This window comes from Numenius arquata, chromosome 3 (assembly GCF_964106895.1).
Source record: "Numenius arquata chromosome 3, bNumArq3.hap1.1, whole genome shotgun sequence".
Taxonomy (NCBI): Eukaryota; Metazoa; Chordata; class Aves; order Charadriiformes; family Scolopacidae; genus Numenius; species Numenius arquata.
In genome coordinates, this window is record NC_133578.1 from 66,117,278 (window position 1) to 66,132,438 (window position 15,161).

General features: G+C 41.9%; 1 protein-coding gene across 4 annotated transcripts in view; it reads left to right on the plus strand.

Moving 5' to 3' along the window:
- NSMCE2 (NSE2 (MMS21) homolog, SMC5-SMC6 complex SUMO ligase) overlaps positions 1-10,393 on the plus strand; it is a 131,065-nt gene extending 120,672 nt beyond the window's left edge. For 3 of the 4 annotated variants that reach the window (XM_074144792.1, XM_074144796.1, XM_074144794.1), the window contains exons 5-7: positions 6,360-6,460; positions 6,781-6,887; positions 10,017-10,393. In XM_074144792.1, coding sequence (XP_074000893.1) covers positions 6,360-6,460; positions 6,781-6,887; positions 10,017-10,176 — 368 coding nt within the window. In that variant the 3' untranslated portion in view covers positions 10,177-10,393. The remainder of the gene's footprint in view (positions 1-6,359; positions 6,461-6,780; positions 6,888-10,016) is intronic. The other variant, XM_074144795.1, reaches the window with a different exon arrangement.
- The last annotated feature ends 4,768 nt before the right edge of the window (positions 10,394-15,161 follow it).

The window sequence follows — 15,161 nt, forward strand, 5'->3', positions numbered from 1 at the left end:
GATTTTCCAGAAATAGTGGCTTCTCCGAGCTTACTGATGAGCCTTCATGACATCTTTTTAGGTTGTCTTCGTCTCCGCCAGGAGCTTCTTCAGACAAAGTCCAAACTGCAGTGGTGAGGAAGCTGCTGTTTGAAATGTCATCCATGGACTTTGAAGTGTGGATTTCTCATGCTTGCAGTAACAGAAGGAGCAAGAAAGCTGCCTCTGTGTGTTTGCCCACCAAACTGTTCAAGTTGCATGGTTTACAATCAAAAGATATCCTTTCTGTTCACATTTCTGGGGACACAGCTCCCACTGCGCCAACAGTCTGAATTTCCCAAAATCTAAAGGCAAAGATGATGTTTTACTTCTCCTTTCAACAGTGTATGAGTTGAAGGTTTCACAGGGCACCTCTAGAGTTTGTTTTGGCTTTTTCCTAGGTGGGATTTGTAGTCACATTTTATTCATTAATACATGAAACAGCAAATTGTATCTAGCTTCAAGAGTCTTTCTGTCTCCTTCACTTACGTTTCTGTAATGAGTGTCCCGTAACATTTCCATCAAATCACAGTCTCTCTTCATTTTAAGGTCATTCTGGAAAACTGGCATCAGCCAGCTCTACGTTGTCATGAAAGGACAAAATGGGAACAGTGTTTTCATTTGGAATAGCATATTTTAAAAGGCCTGTAGTTTAGTGGGACAAAATACAGTAAAATGTGCAGGTGCTGTGAGTTTGATGGCATTAAAGGAGTTTTTAGAGGATTGTTGCTTAGTACAGGGTACTGTCCTTTCCTTCCCCACTCTTATTATGTAAAGGAACTAACAATTTACTAATTTGTTCATCTAAGTTGTCTTTCACACTCCCGGAAAATCAGAATGGCTAATATTTACAGGGTTTTCATTTTATTTTGGATTGACCTAATGCATGTCTATGTACTTCTTACACAAGTATGTATGAAACAGGGCACATACAAGGGACTTGCCAGTAAATTACCAGCAAATTGCTTGGCCTGGGCAGGAGCAACTACATTTGCAATTGCAATCTGGAGCAACATGTTAGAGGCCACCTTCCTTAGATCAGCTTACGTATTGCAACACCAGCAAGTAATCAAATTGTAATGTACTTTAATGCAAAGCCTGGTTTGGCTTGGTTGGCAAATTAAACTATCGCATGCCTCTGGCAAAAGCAGCAAGCCTTTGAACTGTTTGACTGCAGCTGCAGCTTGCACACCTTATTTTCCCTCTTAAAAATCAAATTAAACTGTAACCTGCAGCCTCTGCGGTAAGTTTCAAGGAAAATTAAACTGTTGCTAACCTTTCTAGCAAAGATAACTGTCTCTAATCAAGCTGAAAAGTCCAGGCCCAAATTGCCATCTCCAAGTTTAGACAGATTCATTGGAGGAAAACTTCAGGGTTTATTAAGTACAAAGACATTACCTCTGAGTCAGGAAGTCCTTGGCCACAAATTGCTAGAGACTGGGAAAGTTTGCCAGGAAGGTATTACTATGTGCTTCCCCTCTTCTTTCATTCCTCCTGCAGCATTTACTTGGGTCCGTCCCTGGGGCAGGACGCTGGACACTTGTTCTGGTCTGCTTCTCCGGGTCTGAAGTCTACCCCAAATTCAGAGCACTGGTGGGCGTGCTCCCCCACTTGTAAGCACTAACCATGGTGGTCTCAGCGGTGTGTTTCATGGAAAACAGTGTCTGGGCTCATTCCCTCCTTTAGATTTCTTCTTGGACCTTCCTCACCCCGCATTAGCAGTGCCCCAGACTCCCTCAGACTCTTAGAATGCAACTCTTGGATGTGATGATGTCCTTCACCTCCCCCAGCATTCGTTATTTTCTGTGTCCTGCTGGCAGGAACACTTGACATTTGACTTGCCCTCATAACATTCATGTTTTTCTTGGAGCTCACCGAGATAGGATTTTTCCCAGCCTGGCTGAGTTGCTGTTATTTCTAAAGAGTCAGCAGGACAATAGACCCTCTTGGGAGCCAAGACCTTGTCTGTCTGGTGGCTCAGGCTTACAAAGACTCAGTCCTCCATGCTTAACGTTACCCTTTGATTTCCGGGATTAGTCTTTGACTGATGGCAGGTGAAGAGGCAGAATAGAGCAGCACAAAAGGAAAGAAATCCATTAAGTTTACATTGCAACACGTATGCACTCAAGGCCAGGTTAAGGCAAACTTCACCGGCGTAGAGGAACAGGAATTGGGGAGAGGAGGTTGTTGGCACTGGAAGCAGTGAGCAGGCAGCAGTCTGTCATAGAAGTGGCTATGACAACGGAGAGATCTTTAATGCTTTTTTGATACGTATACTATCCATGCTTCATATAATTCACAATATAGCAGTTAATATGTCTCCGCACTATGGTTTTCTTATTTTTAAAAGTTGGCTTAAAAGTTCACAGTCTCTCTCAGCAGAGTAGGTAAAAACCAAGCTAAGGCATATTAGTCATGTTTTTATCAAGAGATGAAAGTGATAGAGATATAAAGTACTACCAGCTTTTAATTAAAATTGAATAAGTAAAAAACAGTTGGCCGTTGCAAAATTCATTATGATGTGTTACCAAAAATAGATACCTTTATGAGAATGCAGTTTTATTACAACAGTGGGCACTAATTAGCTGTAAACATCATTGCTGAGATAGCCAGATAGAAAATGTGTTAGTAATACTCATAACAGGTTTCAATTGCCTGGAATGGAGACCTAGAAACTCTTAAGGCTCTTAGAATGTAATCTCTCAGACTACCAAAATAGATGGATGTACTTCTGTTACTTATGGCAACATCTGAATTTCAGGAACAATAACTTAGTGTTTTCTGCATCTGGTTTTCATTTGCAAGGAAAACTCAATTTTACAAAAATGTAACCTGACTTGGCTGAAATATGTATGACCCGGTGGTTTTATTTCTTCTTTCTGTAGAATAGTCAGACTTGCGAGTTAGATCCTCCAAACTTTCATACATTTAATTTGGTAAAAAATCCCTTTGATCTTAAGAAAAACATGTTCCGATATGAGTTTACAGGTATAGATTTACAGTTTAGAGCATCTTTCTGACCTGTTCAGGACATACGTGTGTTTTGCATAATCTCTGCAAAATTTACTGTAATTGAAAAAAGTTATTTTCCTCTCTCCTCCTGTAATCTAGAACATCAAGCAATAACAACAAATCTGTGGGTGGTTTATCTGATTCATGCTAATTTGCTATTGACATGTCTGAGGTATCACTTGCATCATCCCAGTCTTGAATATTTATTATTAAAAATATTAGCTGCTTATGAAAAGGAAATAGTTTAAATAATTATTCACTTGTCCTGTGATAACCTCTTGAAACCAGGGCTCCACTCTGGTAGCCAGTATACAAAATCATTGCAAATGAAGTGCAGCCTGAAGTGTTTCAGATAAGCTTGCAAGAGGATGATTTGAATTCAGGAAGATTAATGTATCCCACCTACAAGGAGTGGGTCTCCCCTCATGGAATTTCAACCATGAGGCATCTAAATCACCTCCAAAGCCAGTAGAAGAAAGAGGTAAACCCAGACTGTGATTTAGCTCACAGAATTTAGGGATCTGAGACCTTCAGGAGAGACTCAAGCACCAGTGCCCAAGCTTGAGCTCGTATTTTCAAACTTGGATGCTTCAACATGGTCTCCTAAATTCTGGTGTCGGTGCCTGGGGAAGCACACACAGAAGTGATGAGGGAAGCAGTGACTCTTTAGCAAAGTCAGAAAGTGCTGCTCGGGGTGAACACTCTTCCGGAAGAGGCCACTTAGATGCCTAACTTGGAGCGCTGAGCTTTAAAAGTAAAATCAAAGGCACAAGCACCATTTTAAAACTTTACCCACCTTCCTTGGCATCTACATATTGATACAAAAAATATATCCTTTGCAAACAATCACCTGTCCTAGATACTGCTAGTACTGCTGCAGTCTGACTTCCTTAACCGACGTGATGTGCTGGTACACTGGAACTATGTGCCAAGTTCATGAGTGGAATCAGAGTACAACATAGAAAAATAGGAGTTTCCAGATGTTTTCAGCAGGAAAGATTAGAGCTGCAGTATGTAAAAATTTGCAGATACGTGAGTATAAGGATATTCTGAACCTCTTGTTCTTTGTTGGCATTACTCATAGGAAAAAAATCAGTACAGTATTTAAATAAAGCAGCCCATGCAGAAGCTGGCACCTACCAATATTTGCAATATTGTTTGCAGTATTGCCTTGCTGTCTCAGTGGGATTTCACCCATTAATTTGTATTTCAAAAGCTTCATTTAAAAAACCCCACTTTTTTCACCCCGAAGATGTATTTTCTTCAAAATACTATGTGTTCGTGATAGAATAAGCCTTATATCTGAGCAATAGAAGAATAACGTGACAAGTTTTCTTCTCTGAAAACTGGTAACTGGTCCAAGTCTTTTTCTGATCTCTATACTATTGCAGTTTATTTACAGTTAAATTGTGCCCACTTTTTCCTTCTGATTTGCAAGTGCTTACTTTTGTTAGAGGATCAGTATGTCGTAAAGATATGTTAGTGTTCTTGGAGATGGAAGCCTTAAAATGATTATTGACATTGAACATTTGAGCTCCTTTTCCCCCTGCATCTGCACCCTATTGACTGAGTGAGGTCTTAGTAATAGAAACAGAAATACCCTTGATGTTTTGATACCCTGAGTATTGCCTAAGTATTTGCAGGAGAATCTGGGTCAGAAACATTCCTGACTGCTTGGAAAACTCTTGGTATATTGGATTGTAGAGAAGGGTGAGCTCTGTTAAGGAGGAAGGAAAAATACGGAAATCAAACCGTCGTGCCAAGAGGTGCTGCAGCGGAGCGATGGCTGCAGTACCGATGCCAAGCGTAGCTCCACCAGAGCTGTGCCGGCCCCCATGGCAGCGAGCTCAGCCTCGGCTGGGGGTGAGAGAGAGGCTGTGATTGCTCCGAGAGCCGTGTCTGCTGGTATCACCCGGAAGGTGATGGCATGATACAAGCATGCAGGGCTGACCCTGAGTTAGGAAACATTGGTCCTTAACAGATGTGGAAGGCTGATAGCAGGGATGCAAAGATGCAAAGATTGGCTGATAGTGAGCAATAGGAGCAAAGGGAACCACCGCTGAGACTTTGTGGAAGGCAAATCATGAAGTAGCTCTAAACCCTCCGTGTTCACTTGTGTTTCTCACTGCTCCTTGGCACTCAAAGCCCACGCAGGCCACTGAAGCATTTCATCCTCTCCGAGCCCCCTGTTGCTACCTTGCAAGCTACCTTGTGCAGCTAGAGAGAAAAATGTTCTGTTCAGCTTGGGACACCTCGAGGACTGCGCCCCAGGGCACTGCTGCAAAAACATTGCAGAACTTCCCCAAAGGAATGGAAAGTTATGGCAGGCATTAAGTTTGTTGTGATTACCGGATAAATCTTAAAGATAAACAAATGCATTCAACTAAAAGCCTAGATCCACAGTAACAGAGCGAAGTTAGGTAAAGATAAAATAACATGTATACATTTATTAAGGTTATACTTAGCAATGTATCTCCTCCTTAGCTGCTCCTATGTCTCAGATTTTGACTCTGGGTAATTAGTTTCTGCGTGGAACCCTGGGCTGATGTGCCCCTGGGTAAGCAGAGTTGCTTACACCTTGTGAAGGTGGGGATCTGCATCTTCTCCAGCTCAAGGTGGATTTCTTCTCATTTGTCTGGCCCTCCTCCCCTGGCATTGGGCCATTGGGTGTTTTCTGGGAGATTTCAGTATTTCATTCTGTCCCTCCTCCTTAAGGTTACTTCAATAACGTTTCTATTGTCCATCTCAAAAAACACTTTCTTGGCTTTTGTTTTTCACTAATTACAGTCTTGTTAAAATACAACGGCATCACTTTGCAAATTACGCAAGATGATAAATAGTACAAATTCCTTTTAAAGTATATACTGTGTGTACAGGCTATATAGCAAGCCCATTTATGACATTCAAAGACAAACTGATCTTAAGGATAAGGCTGCCAAATCTGCAAAGCTCCACCTCATCATGTGTTAGATTTTGGGGACTCATCTGCACGTTACTGGTTTTTGGTGAACTTGATCAGAGAATAGCAAAGGCTTTGCATCTGTGCAGGCCAGCTTGCTTTCCCTCCCAGCCCTCCCTTCTAGCATTGGCTGTAAATAGCCACACACACAACAAGTGGTTACCGTGTAAAAATCCACATTTTCTAACACAGACTGTAGTACAGTACTTTTTGCAGTGTCTTGTTCAGGAAGTGGTACAGAAATATGTTATGGCATCTTAGATATCCCTGTGAGATAACACTTCGCAAATGTTGGATTTTATTTGTTTATTTTAAGTATTTGCTATCTATATTAAATATTACATGAACAATTTCTTGTTTCCTATTATAGTTTGTCATCAATCAGATAATGATAATGAGGCCATTGAACAAATCGATGAAGATATAGCTGTGACTCAGAGTCAGATGAACTTTATTTGTCCCATTACACAGGTATGCTATCACTGCTGCTGTAATCGATTGGGAAATAGTTATTTCATATTCTTCATTGGATTGTTTATTACAAATCTGCAATAGATGTTAAAAATCAGGCAGTATAAATTACAAGCATTATCAGAGAAGAGAAATATTGCTTGGGAAAAAACCCCACGTAAGTAGGAATGCAGTTTACCATGCAGGACCTGACCCCGTAATTTGAGTGGAATGTCATGTATGAACGGCAAACACACTGCCTGCTCTTTTACATAAAATCTCATACGAAGCATTTTCGTGGGCATTATCAGTTCCCTTAAATCAAACCTTATTGATTACAGGTGGAAATGAAAAGGCCAGTTCGAAACAAAGTCTGTGGACATACTTATGAAGAAGATGCCATTATAAAAATTATCCAGACTCGAAAGCAGCAGAAGAAAAAAGTCCGGTAAGCTAACGAGAATGTGTGGAAAAGCTATTTGCTTTGCTGTGTAAGTGGAATTTTACTCCACTTGTTCTAGGAAATGTATTTGGATTGGCAAGGCTGCAGGAAGTAATACTTCAGTGTCTGCCCAAGTCGCAGTCTCCTCATTAGTACTGGACACGTGAAGGAGCTTTGCTTTTTAATGAAAACAATGTGTAAGGAAATATTCAGGAAGTCACAGCTACTCGTGGTACCTGCACAACAGAAGCGAAGAGATTTTGTATAGCCGTGATCAACAAAGAGAAACTTCAGCTTCCTAAAATTCAGTTGCTCGTTTTGTTCCCACTGCTTATTTAGCAAGCCCTGAAGTTAATGAAAAAAAAATAAACATCTCCTCTGTGCACCCTCTTTTGCAGTTATATTCCAGTACAGCTGAGAAATATTAAAACACATAAATGAGAGTTAAAGTGAGACATTAAAACACAACTTTTTAGGTAGTACAGGGCTTAAGAATGATCAGGCAGGATTATGCCATTCCTACTATGATGCAATTAAATAATTATTACTGTATATCATCAAAGCAGCCTGCCACTTCCCACACAGGACATATTTTTTTGAATGAAAAGATGTAACAGTTGAATTTTTAAACATGAAATCAAAAAAACCCCAAAAAGCTCAAACTTTTTAGACCGAGTTTAGAGGACATATCATTTCACCATTAATTTCACATATGTTTTTACACCATATATGCTACAGCCTCATGCTTTGGGGTTGATGACCTCATGGAAACTTACAAGTTGTGGATTTTTTTAATAAATGTGCGGTTTGCACATGGTCAGGAAGGTCTGTCAGAGACCAGCATCCTGGTTTTCCCAAAGGTAATGCCACAGGCACCTTACTTCCTCCCTCCATTGCTCTTGCATTTCTGTTAAACTCTTCATACTTCACTGTGGGGATACAAAGGTGGAGTGGGACTTTTTATTCCACGCTCCTCCCTGGCTATGGGAAAGCACCGCTGGGAAATCAAGCATCAGCTGAGAAGTCCAACCACTGCCTTAGTGTCAAGACAGCACGAAGAATGAGACAGAAGTACTTGCCTGTGCTGTGAGGTCTAGGGAGAAAAAGTGGAGTGGGTGCAATATACGGGGAATAACAACAAAACCAGCAACATGGATGGACAGAAACTTGGCTGGAAAAATGAACGGGAATTGGGAACTAGCTCACAAGTTGGAGAGAAGAAAGTGGTCATTCTTGAGGACAGGGACAGGCTAGGAAGCGTGTACTCAACAGCCCCAAACCACGGCAAAAATACCTTCTGCAATACGGAACTGAATTTAGGGTGTTCATATCTAAATAATTCTCTGTATTGTTAAATCCATCAGGAAAATGTCGTGGTAGTAGAGGCTGTTGTGGTGAATCAAAAGCTTCAGCACTGCTGAAAAACTAATGGGGGCACATGATTGCATTTTTATTTTACCTTTTAAGAAATTAAAGACACAGGAAACAGAGTAAAAAAAAAATTCATGTAAGCTGTACAACATTTAACTTTAAAAGCCACCTTATACCCAAACTGAAGTTGTTTGTGCAGTCTGAATCCTGGCAGTTCTTAATTTTGAGCTATTAGCTTGCTGCCTCACCGTTCTCACAGCAGTTATTCCAGCACGCGAGAAAGGCAGAAGCACAGCAATAACTCGGCTTCTCCGTAACTAAGTTAAGAAAAGCTGCTTGGTTTTCTCTGCCCAGTCGCACTGACCTGCTGTAATTTTAACCTTTCTCATGAAAATGCAGTCAGTTTTGTAAAACCATAGTCTGCTGTGGTGGGAAGACGGGCCAGTTGATGCAACAAGTTCCCCATTTGGGTACCCCGTTCTGGTGGTGTTCCTGGTTGACCGCGCTCCTGCCAGCAATATTCAGGTGGAAGCAGGTATCGTGAGAGAGCAGCGCCGTGGTTATTAGGGGGCTCCTCTCCATCCTGCCTCTGAAACCAAAGCTGTGGCTCACTCTGGGGTTACCGAAGTGACTGTTTCCTCACAGGCACTTTTCCAGGGGCTCCCGTTGGCGCACTGGGCAGCGCGCTGGCTGACCCAAGCACAGCCACTGGTTTTGTGCCCATAGACTCGCTGTACACTCCTTTAGGCAACTCTTACGTGTCTTGGTTTGCTCACTGTTTTCCACTGCCTGGAAGGACCTACTAATGCTTTATGCTTACAGGAAACATGGGAAGCTTTCTGAGCACTTGTTATTCATTAATCTGGTGAGCTATTGCTCTAATAAGGTGATAAATGGGAAAACTGAGGCACAGAGCAATTAAGTGACTTAGCCATGACAAACACAGTAAGCCGCAGACAAATCTGGAGTAAAAGCTGTGAGTACTGAGTGTAAATCAGTGCCTCAGACAAAAGTTACTCCTCATAGAGGAAAAATTCAGGAAAAGGGTTATTTCTAACTAGAGGTACCATCTGTGCATGTCTGGGCCACTGCCAGAGGAAAATTACTTTTTGTCCCTGAATATCTTTTACCCTCCTGTCTTTATCTGGCTGTTTCAAGTAGCTGTAAGACATTTTGTACTTGGTTATCATTTAGAGGCTGTTAATTTGACCCCATCTCTCCTTTCTGTGATTTCTCGGTTTATAAAACGCCAGGTAAATTTTAACACCAAGTAGGTAGTTCACCGATTCACCTGTCAGCCTTTGCAAATCTCATTCTCTTCTCTCTATTTCCCTAGAAATTAACTTCCTTATTTATTTATCAGTGAAGATTATACTTCTCCATTGCAGATTAATAAGGGATAGTTATTTGCAGTTTGGGGAGGACTGCAGAGAGAAAGCAACAGCGAAAGGTGTCCATGCGATGCTGGCATCGTTACTGCTGCAGGCGGCTTGTGTGTGTGAAGCAAGAGGGTGATCTACAGGTGAGAGGCTCCGTCCCTCCCTGTGTTCCTTCCTTCCTTCAGCTGTTGATTCCCACCGGTTTAGATAAATGGATTTATTTTTCCCCGCAGAGAGCTGGTGAAGAGGAAAAGAGGTAACGAGGAACTGACAGAGAGAGTGAATCCCAGATAAATACAATAAACCAGCAGATGTTATGTAAAAGCCTATATCTGACAAATGCAATTCTTCCGATTTAATGGAGTCTCTCTTTTCTTTTTAACAGATGCCCTAAAATTGGCTGTAGCCATGCTGATGTAAAAGAATCAGATCTTGTGCCAGATGAAGCACTTAAAAGAGCGATTGACAGTCAGAATAAACAAAGCTGGTCAACACTGGAGAAGTCAGCTGGATACGCTGCTGCCACAGAGAAAATTTGTTGTTAGAGGTCTTGTGAGATAAGCTGCTGATTGTGAGTAGGTTGTGTAACTGATTGTTATTTAAAGTGTTTCATTTATAGGCAAAGTTGAAGGTTTCAGCTGTAACTGAAAGCATTTTTTAAACTGGCGAATATGGGGAATTCCAGTTTAACTTGTTTTTTTTAACCTTCCTGAAATTCTAAAAGCTTGTGTTTGATAAATAAAACACGTTTTGCAGCATTTAACTTTCCTTGTCCGTGTGCTAATTTTTTCTGCATATTAGAGATGCAGATTCTGCCAGCGTGTAATAGCGAGTGCTTTCTGCCGGCGTGTAATAGCAAGTGCTTTGCTCAGTATTGCAGATTGTGCTGTTGCTGTCTCAGTAACTGCTGGGAATACTTGGAGTCGGGCACTTTGGCCAAGGATTTACCCAGATCATGTACCCTGCTTGGGAGCACGTCCCTGTTTTAATACAAACCTCAAGAAACTTCAGTAGAGCTTAATTTTCAGGAAGGGTTGCACATCTGTACCTTGTGTGTGGACACACAGAATTACCACTCACCTTTGATAATCTTGGCCTCGTTCTTATAATTATTGAACACTCTGCCCTAACTTAGGCTTTTCTTTTGAGATTCAGAAGCTTTTATTTCAGGCTTTTTGCATTAGGAAGTCCCAGAAGGCTTTACCTTAATACTGTAGGTTAGGAGACTACAATTATTTACAATTTTTTTCCAGTAACTAGTTTGTAGATAATACAAATACATTTTAACCCCATGCCTTGAACTGAAAAGCAGTTCATCTCATTTTCTATGAGCTTCAGATATCTTTGCATTTGGGCACAGAACCGAAAAAGAACTTACACTTTGTGACACTCCGTCTTTATTACTTAAATTGATGTGAACACATCTAACAAATAAGGCACTATGTATATGAGTTAGAAATAGCCATAGGTAAAGGAGCTGCATTGGTGGTCAGATGGCAATTATCTCTTGGCATATGTGAAACAAAAAATACAGGTTTCTTTGAGCTTTGGGATCCTTAGCGGGTTAGATGATGTTTTCCAAGGTCATTTTTCTGAATTTACAATCTGACATTTAGAGTAAAATGTAGCTAAGGTACCTAAATGCTAAGCTTTTCACTCTGGGTTGCTGTTCGCTGACAGCTTTCCTTTCATACACCATTATTAACCCCAATTGCACTTAAGAGTGCAAACCACTTCAAACTGCAATTGTTATTTTGTAATTGAAGAATATTAATCTGCAAGCTGATTTCATAGCTGAAAAAGGAAACCGAACCCTTATTATTTGCACTGAGTTTTTCTGTTTAAAACACTTCATGGGGATTAGCTGGGTAATTTTTTTATAATATGGTCTAACCCCAAAGGTCCATCTTTTCAAAACTGAGCAGTGATCACGAGTGCTTCTGTCTGCGGAAGCCCGGCTGGAATAGCTGAAAGAGGCTGGGGGCGGTTGAGCAGTATGTACTGGTTTGTATTTTATATGTAAAAATCAGGTACCTTTTAAAACACCTCCAGTCTCAAACCTATAGTTTTCAAGATGGGTCACTGATTTTCAGTTCAATAACACAAGAAAGGATGTTAACTATAGGATTTCTCAAAAAAAAAAAAAGGAGGAGGGGGGAGGGAACGTCCGAAACTGTTCATAGCTTTTTGTTTCATCTTTAAATTTGTGGTTAAATGTACTCCAGCACCATGTATAAGCAGAGCACTCAGAAACTTGCATTAGTTAAACAATCTCTGCCGTTTCTGTCAGAGATGCGTTAACTTTGTCCTCATGGATCTAATTCTACCCTCAGTGGCAATCACTCTCCCCAGTCTTCAGGTGGGAAGATGTACACACATTTTGCGTGGCCGCAGTGTCGCACCTCAAATTCAGATCACGTAGGATGAGTTGATGCTTGACCGTACCTTCCAGTAACACGTAGCATTATAAAAACTAAATTATACCCGCATTAATTCGTACCGACAAACTGGTGGCAGCAGGTTTGGGTTGCTACTTGCAGTGTTTGTACCCGCGTACCCTTTGGTAGCTGCAGTTCCTGATTCGGTCCTTACCCTCGAGTCCCAGCGAGTAATGCTCGATGGGAGCTTGCTCTCTTGGTTACACCTTTGTTGTCCTGCGTTACAGAGAGAGGCTTGAGCCGTGGCAGTGCTGGTGGCCCCGGTGGCAGCTGCGCTCGCTGTGTCTCTGTGTGAGCTAATCCACAGGCAATAACGTGAATTGCCTGCTTCAGGTGGCGCAGCTGGGAGGAAAAAACAAACAAAGCTGAAGCAACGCTTTAAATGAGAACAAATAGTCAAGCACTCTCTTATTGCTACTCTAAGTGGAAAGGCACTTTTTCAATGTTCACCTTCCTGCCTCAAAATACATGATCTTCCTTCCCTCCTTTGCTGGCCCGGCCAGGCGGCACCGGTGACTCAGAGAGCCCGAGCACAAGCTCAGGTGCAGCCTCAGCTCTGAAATCCTTCTCGGTCTTCAGCTGAAGGAAACGGACTGATTTTTGGCAGCACTTACCTGCCTAGCTTTGGTAACAATCGCAGAGGAGGTGAAGAGGCATTTGTATTTAAATAGAGGTAGGTTTCTTTCTTTTCTCGTCAGAGGTACCTCTTCTCAAGTACGGCCACAGAAATAATCCAGAAAAAGACCAATACTCATGCACTTTGGTCGGGATTGCTGACGAGAGCACTTGAGTCCCATCAAAATCAGTGATGCACCACAGAGATTCCACTGCTAGAGAAAACTGCCTGTATTTACTGAAATCAATGAAGTTCTCCCCGAAATGTTTGGCATTTCTGAATTTAAACTATAACATCCAAGGAATCCTAGTACGCTGAGTGTATTTTTTTTTTTTCTCTGAACCTGGAATTTGAGCCATCCTGTTGATTTTTCATGGCTGGTTCTCTCTTGTTGGTTCTTACAAGTAATTTTCCTTCTGAAATTGAAATATTACTGGCTTGGTCATCAGGGTGAATAGCAGCTGGCGCTTTACCAGCTGGAAGGACGGACCAGCCCTGGCGATGGGGGAAGGCTTCTGTGCCCGTTGAGGGACCCGGTGGAAGTTATAAACCGCTACTGATCCATTGGGGTTGCTGCAGTTACTGGCAGCAATTTGCTTTTTCGTTTGCAAATTTGGGGTTTGCTATGCAGTTGTGCCCTCCCTGTTCCCATGTCCCCCATAAAGTCCCCTCTGGACAGAAGCAGCTTGAAAGAGTTAAAGAATAGAAATAAGAGTCTGTGATGAATAAGCTGATCTGTATGATTCACAGAAGGGGAAACTCAACAGCAGTTAAACCTTCAAAGCTTAATCTGTTTTGGCTATAAGATATCATATGTAAACAGGCAACAGGCATATGTTAACAGTTCACAGGGTAATTTGTGTCTCATTGTTTGACGTCAGAAATTTTGCAACAATATTTAAGGAAAGAAACTCGGAGGTGAACTAGGTTTTTTTTTTCTTCTTTCCATACGGGGTGCTTTTGTACCAACGCAGCAAACCTCGACGCAGCTGGTAAGGGTCTGTCACTGAAACCTGGTGGGAGTCTGTCTCTGCCGGAGAGCAGAAGTCCCACATAGCATTTTGAGTGATTAAAGAAACTTCTAATCAGACATTAAAATAAAGAAAAGGCAAGAGAGATGTCTGTGCAGCAGCTTTCAGCAGTACCCCGAGGTGGGAGCCATTAACCCAGCTCTCACGTGAACAGATTCGCCCCGTGAAGCAGAATTCTCTGCTTTACAACTAGAGACTCTGAAGTTTTCAAATCAGTGGAGCCGTGACGTGTAAAGATAAAAACTAATCAGGCAGGCATCTCATGGAAGATTTAGCACACTTGTGCTAAAAGGAGCGCACATTCCTCTGAATCAAGGACGTATTCATCATTACTGCTCCCGAGCTGTGATCTTAATCATTCTAGAAGAATCAGAAAGACGAGGCGAAGTCAGTGCTCCCTTGAGAAATACCCGGAGCAAAAGCAGGGGCTGCAGGAAGTGATACCGATGACTCAACAGCCAAGGCCAACACACTGCCTTATTTTAGACAATGTCCTCTTGGACACACTCATGTTTCCTCATGAGTGGCTGATGACAAAGGTCTTACCTACCTGCGGTCACAAGTACCTCCTGACGTTTTTCTCAAGAATAGCTGTAGTATTGTGGCCAAAACCGGCTTAGAGTGCACTGTGCAACATGATAACTTCCACTGCAGTTTCAAGTGAATGTTAGTCTCCACCTTCCCTAAAAAATCTCCGTGGGTGGATCCTGAGGTACTGTGTGGCCCATTAACTGAACGTTTCTATAATGGATAGCACTGTGTTGTACAGTGAAAAGATGCACCTGGGAAAGGGGCTTCCTGGAGTGGAAAACGGTAGAATATCCCAAGGACAGGTCTTCCTTTCTCTTGCTAGAGCCAAAGCCTTAAGCTGATGGCTCCTCACTACAAGTACAGACTAGTCCAGACTGCAAATTCCAAGTCTTCCATAAATAATGATTTATTTTCTGGTCATAAAGTACTTATTGCTAATACATAACTATTTCAAACACACGACGTGGTCACAGCAATGCTCAGAGAATAATCCTGTGTGTAGGTGCCAGCGGATTCTAGGCTGTCAGCCAGAAACTATAAGAAGTACAAACATTAGATCGATTGTTAAGCGAGTAAAATTCTGGGATGCGTGTACATCGAACAGTAGATATCCATGTATGTGCTTAGCCTCTGGATGCATGAGTAATCTCAGCGACTAAACAGGGCTGCGGCAACGTACAGAAAACATGTACGTTTGTTGATGGTGTGTTTCCTCATGTCAAAATGCTGCAGACAACGCTATGGTGGGCTGAGGAGAGGGCCTGCCTCACTGCCTTGTTCTGATGTTAGTCCAGACCTAAAGCCAGAGCTTGAGAGCACGCACATGAATTGAACTGCACGGGAAGCTTACCAAAGGAAGTGTTTGCTTGTAAACTCAGTATGAATAGGATCTTCTCTGACCGCAAGGGAAATGG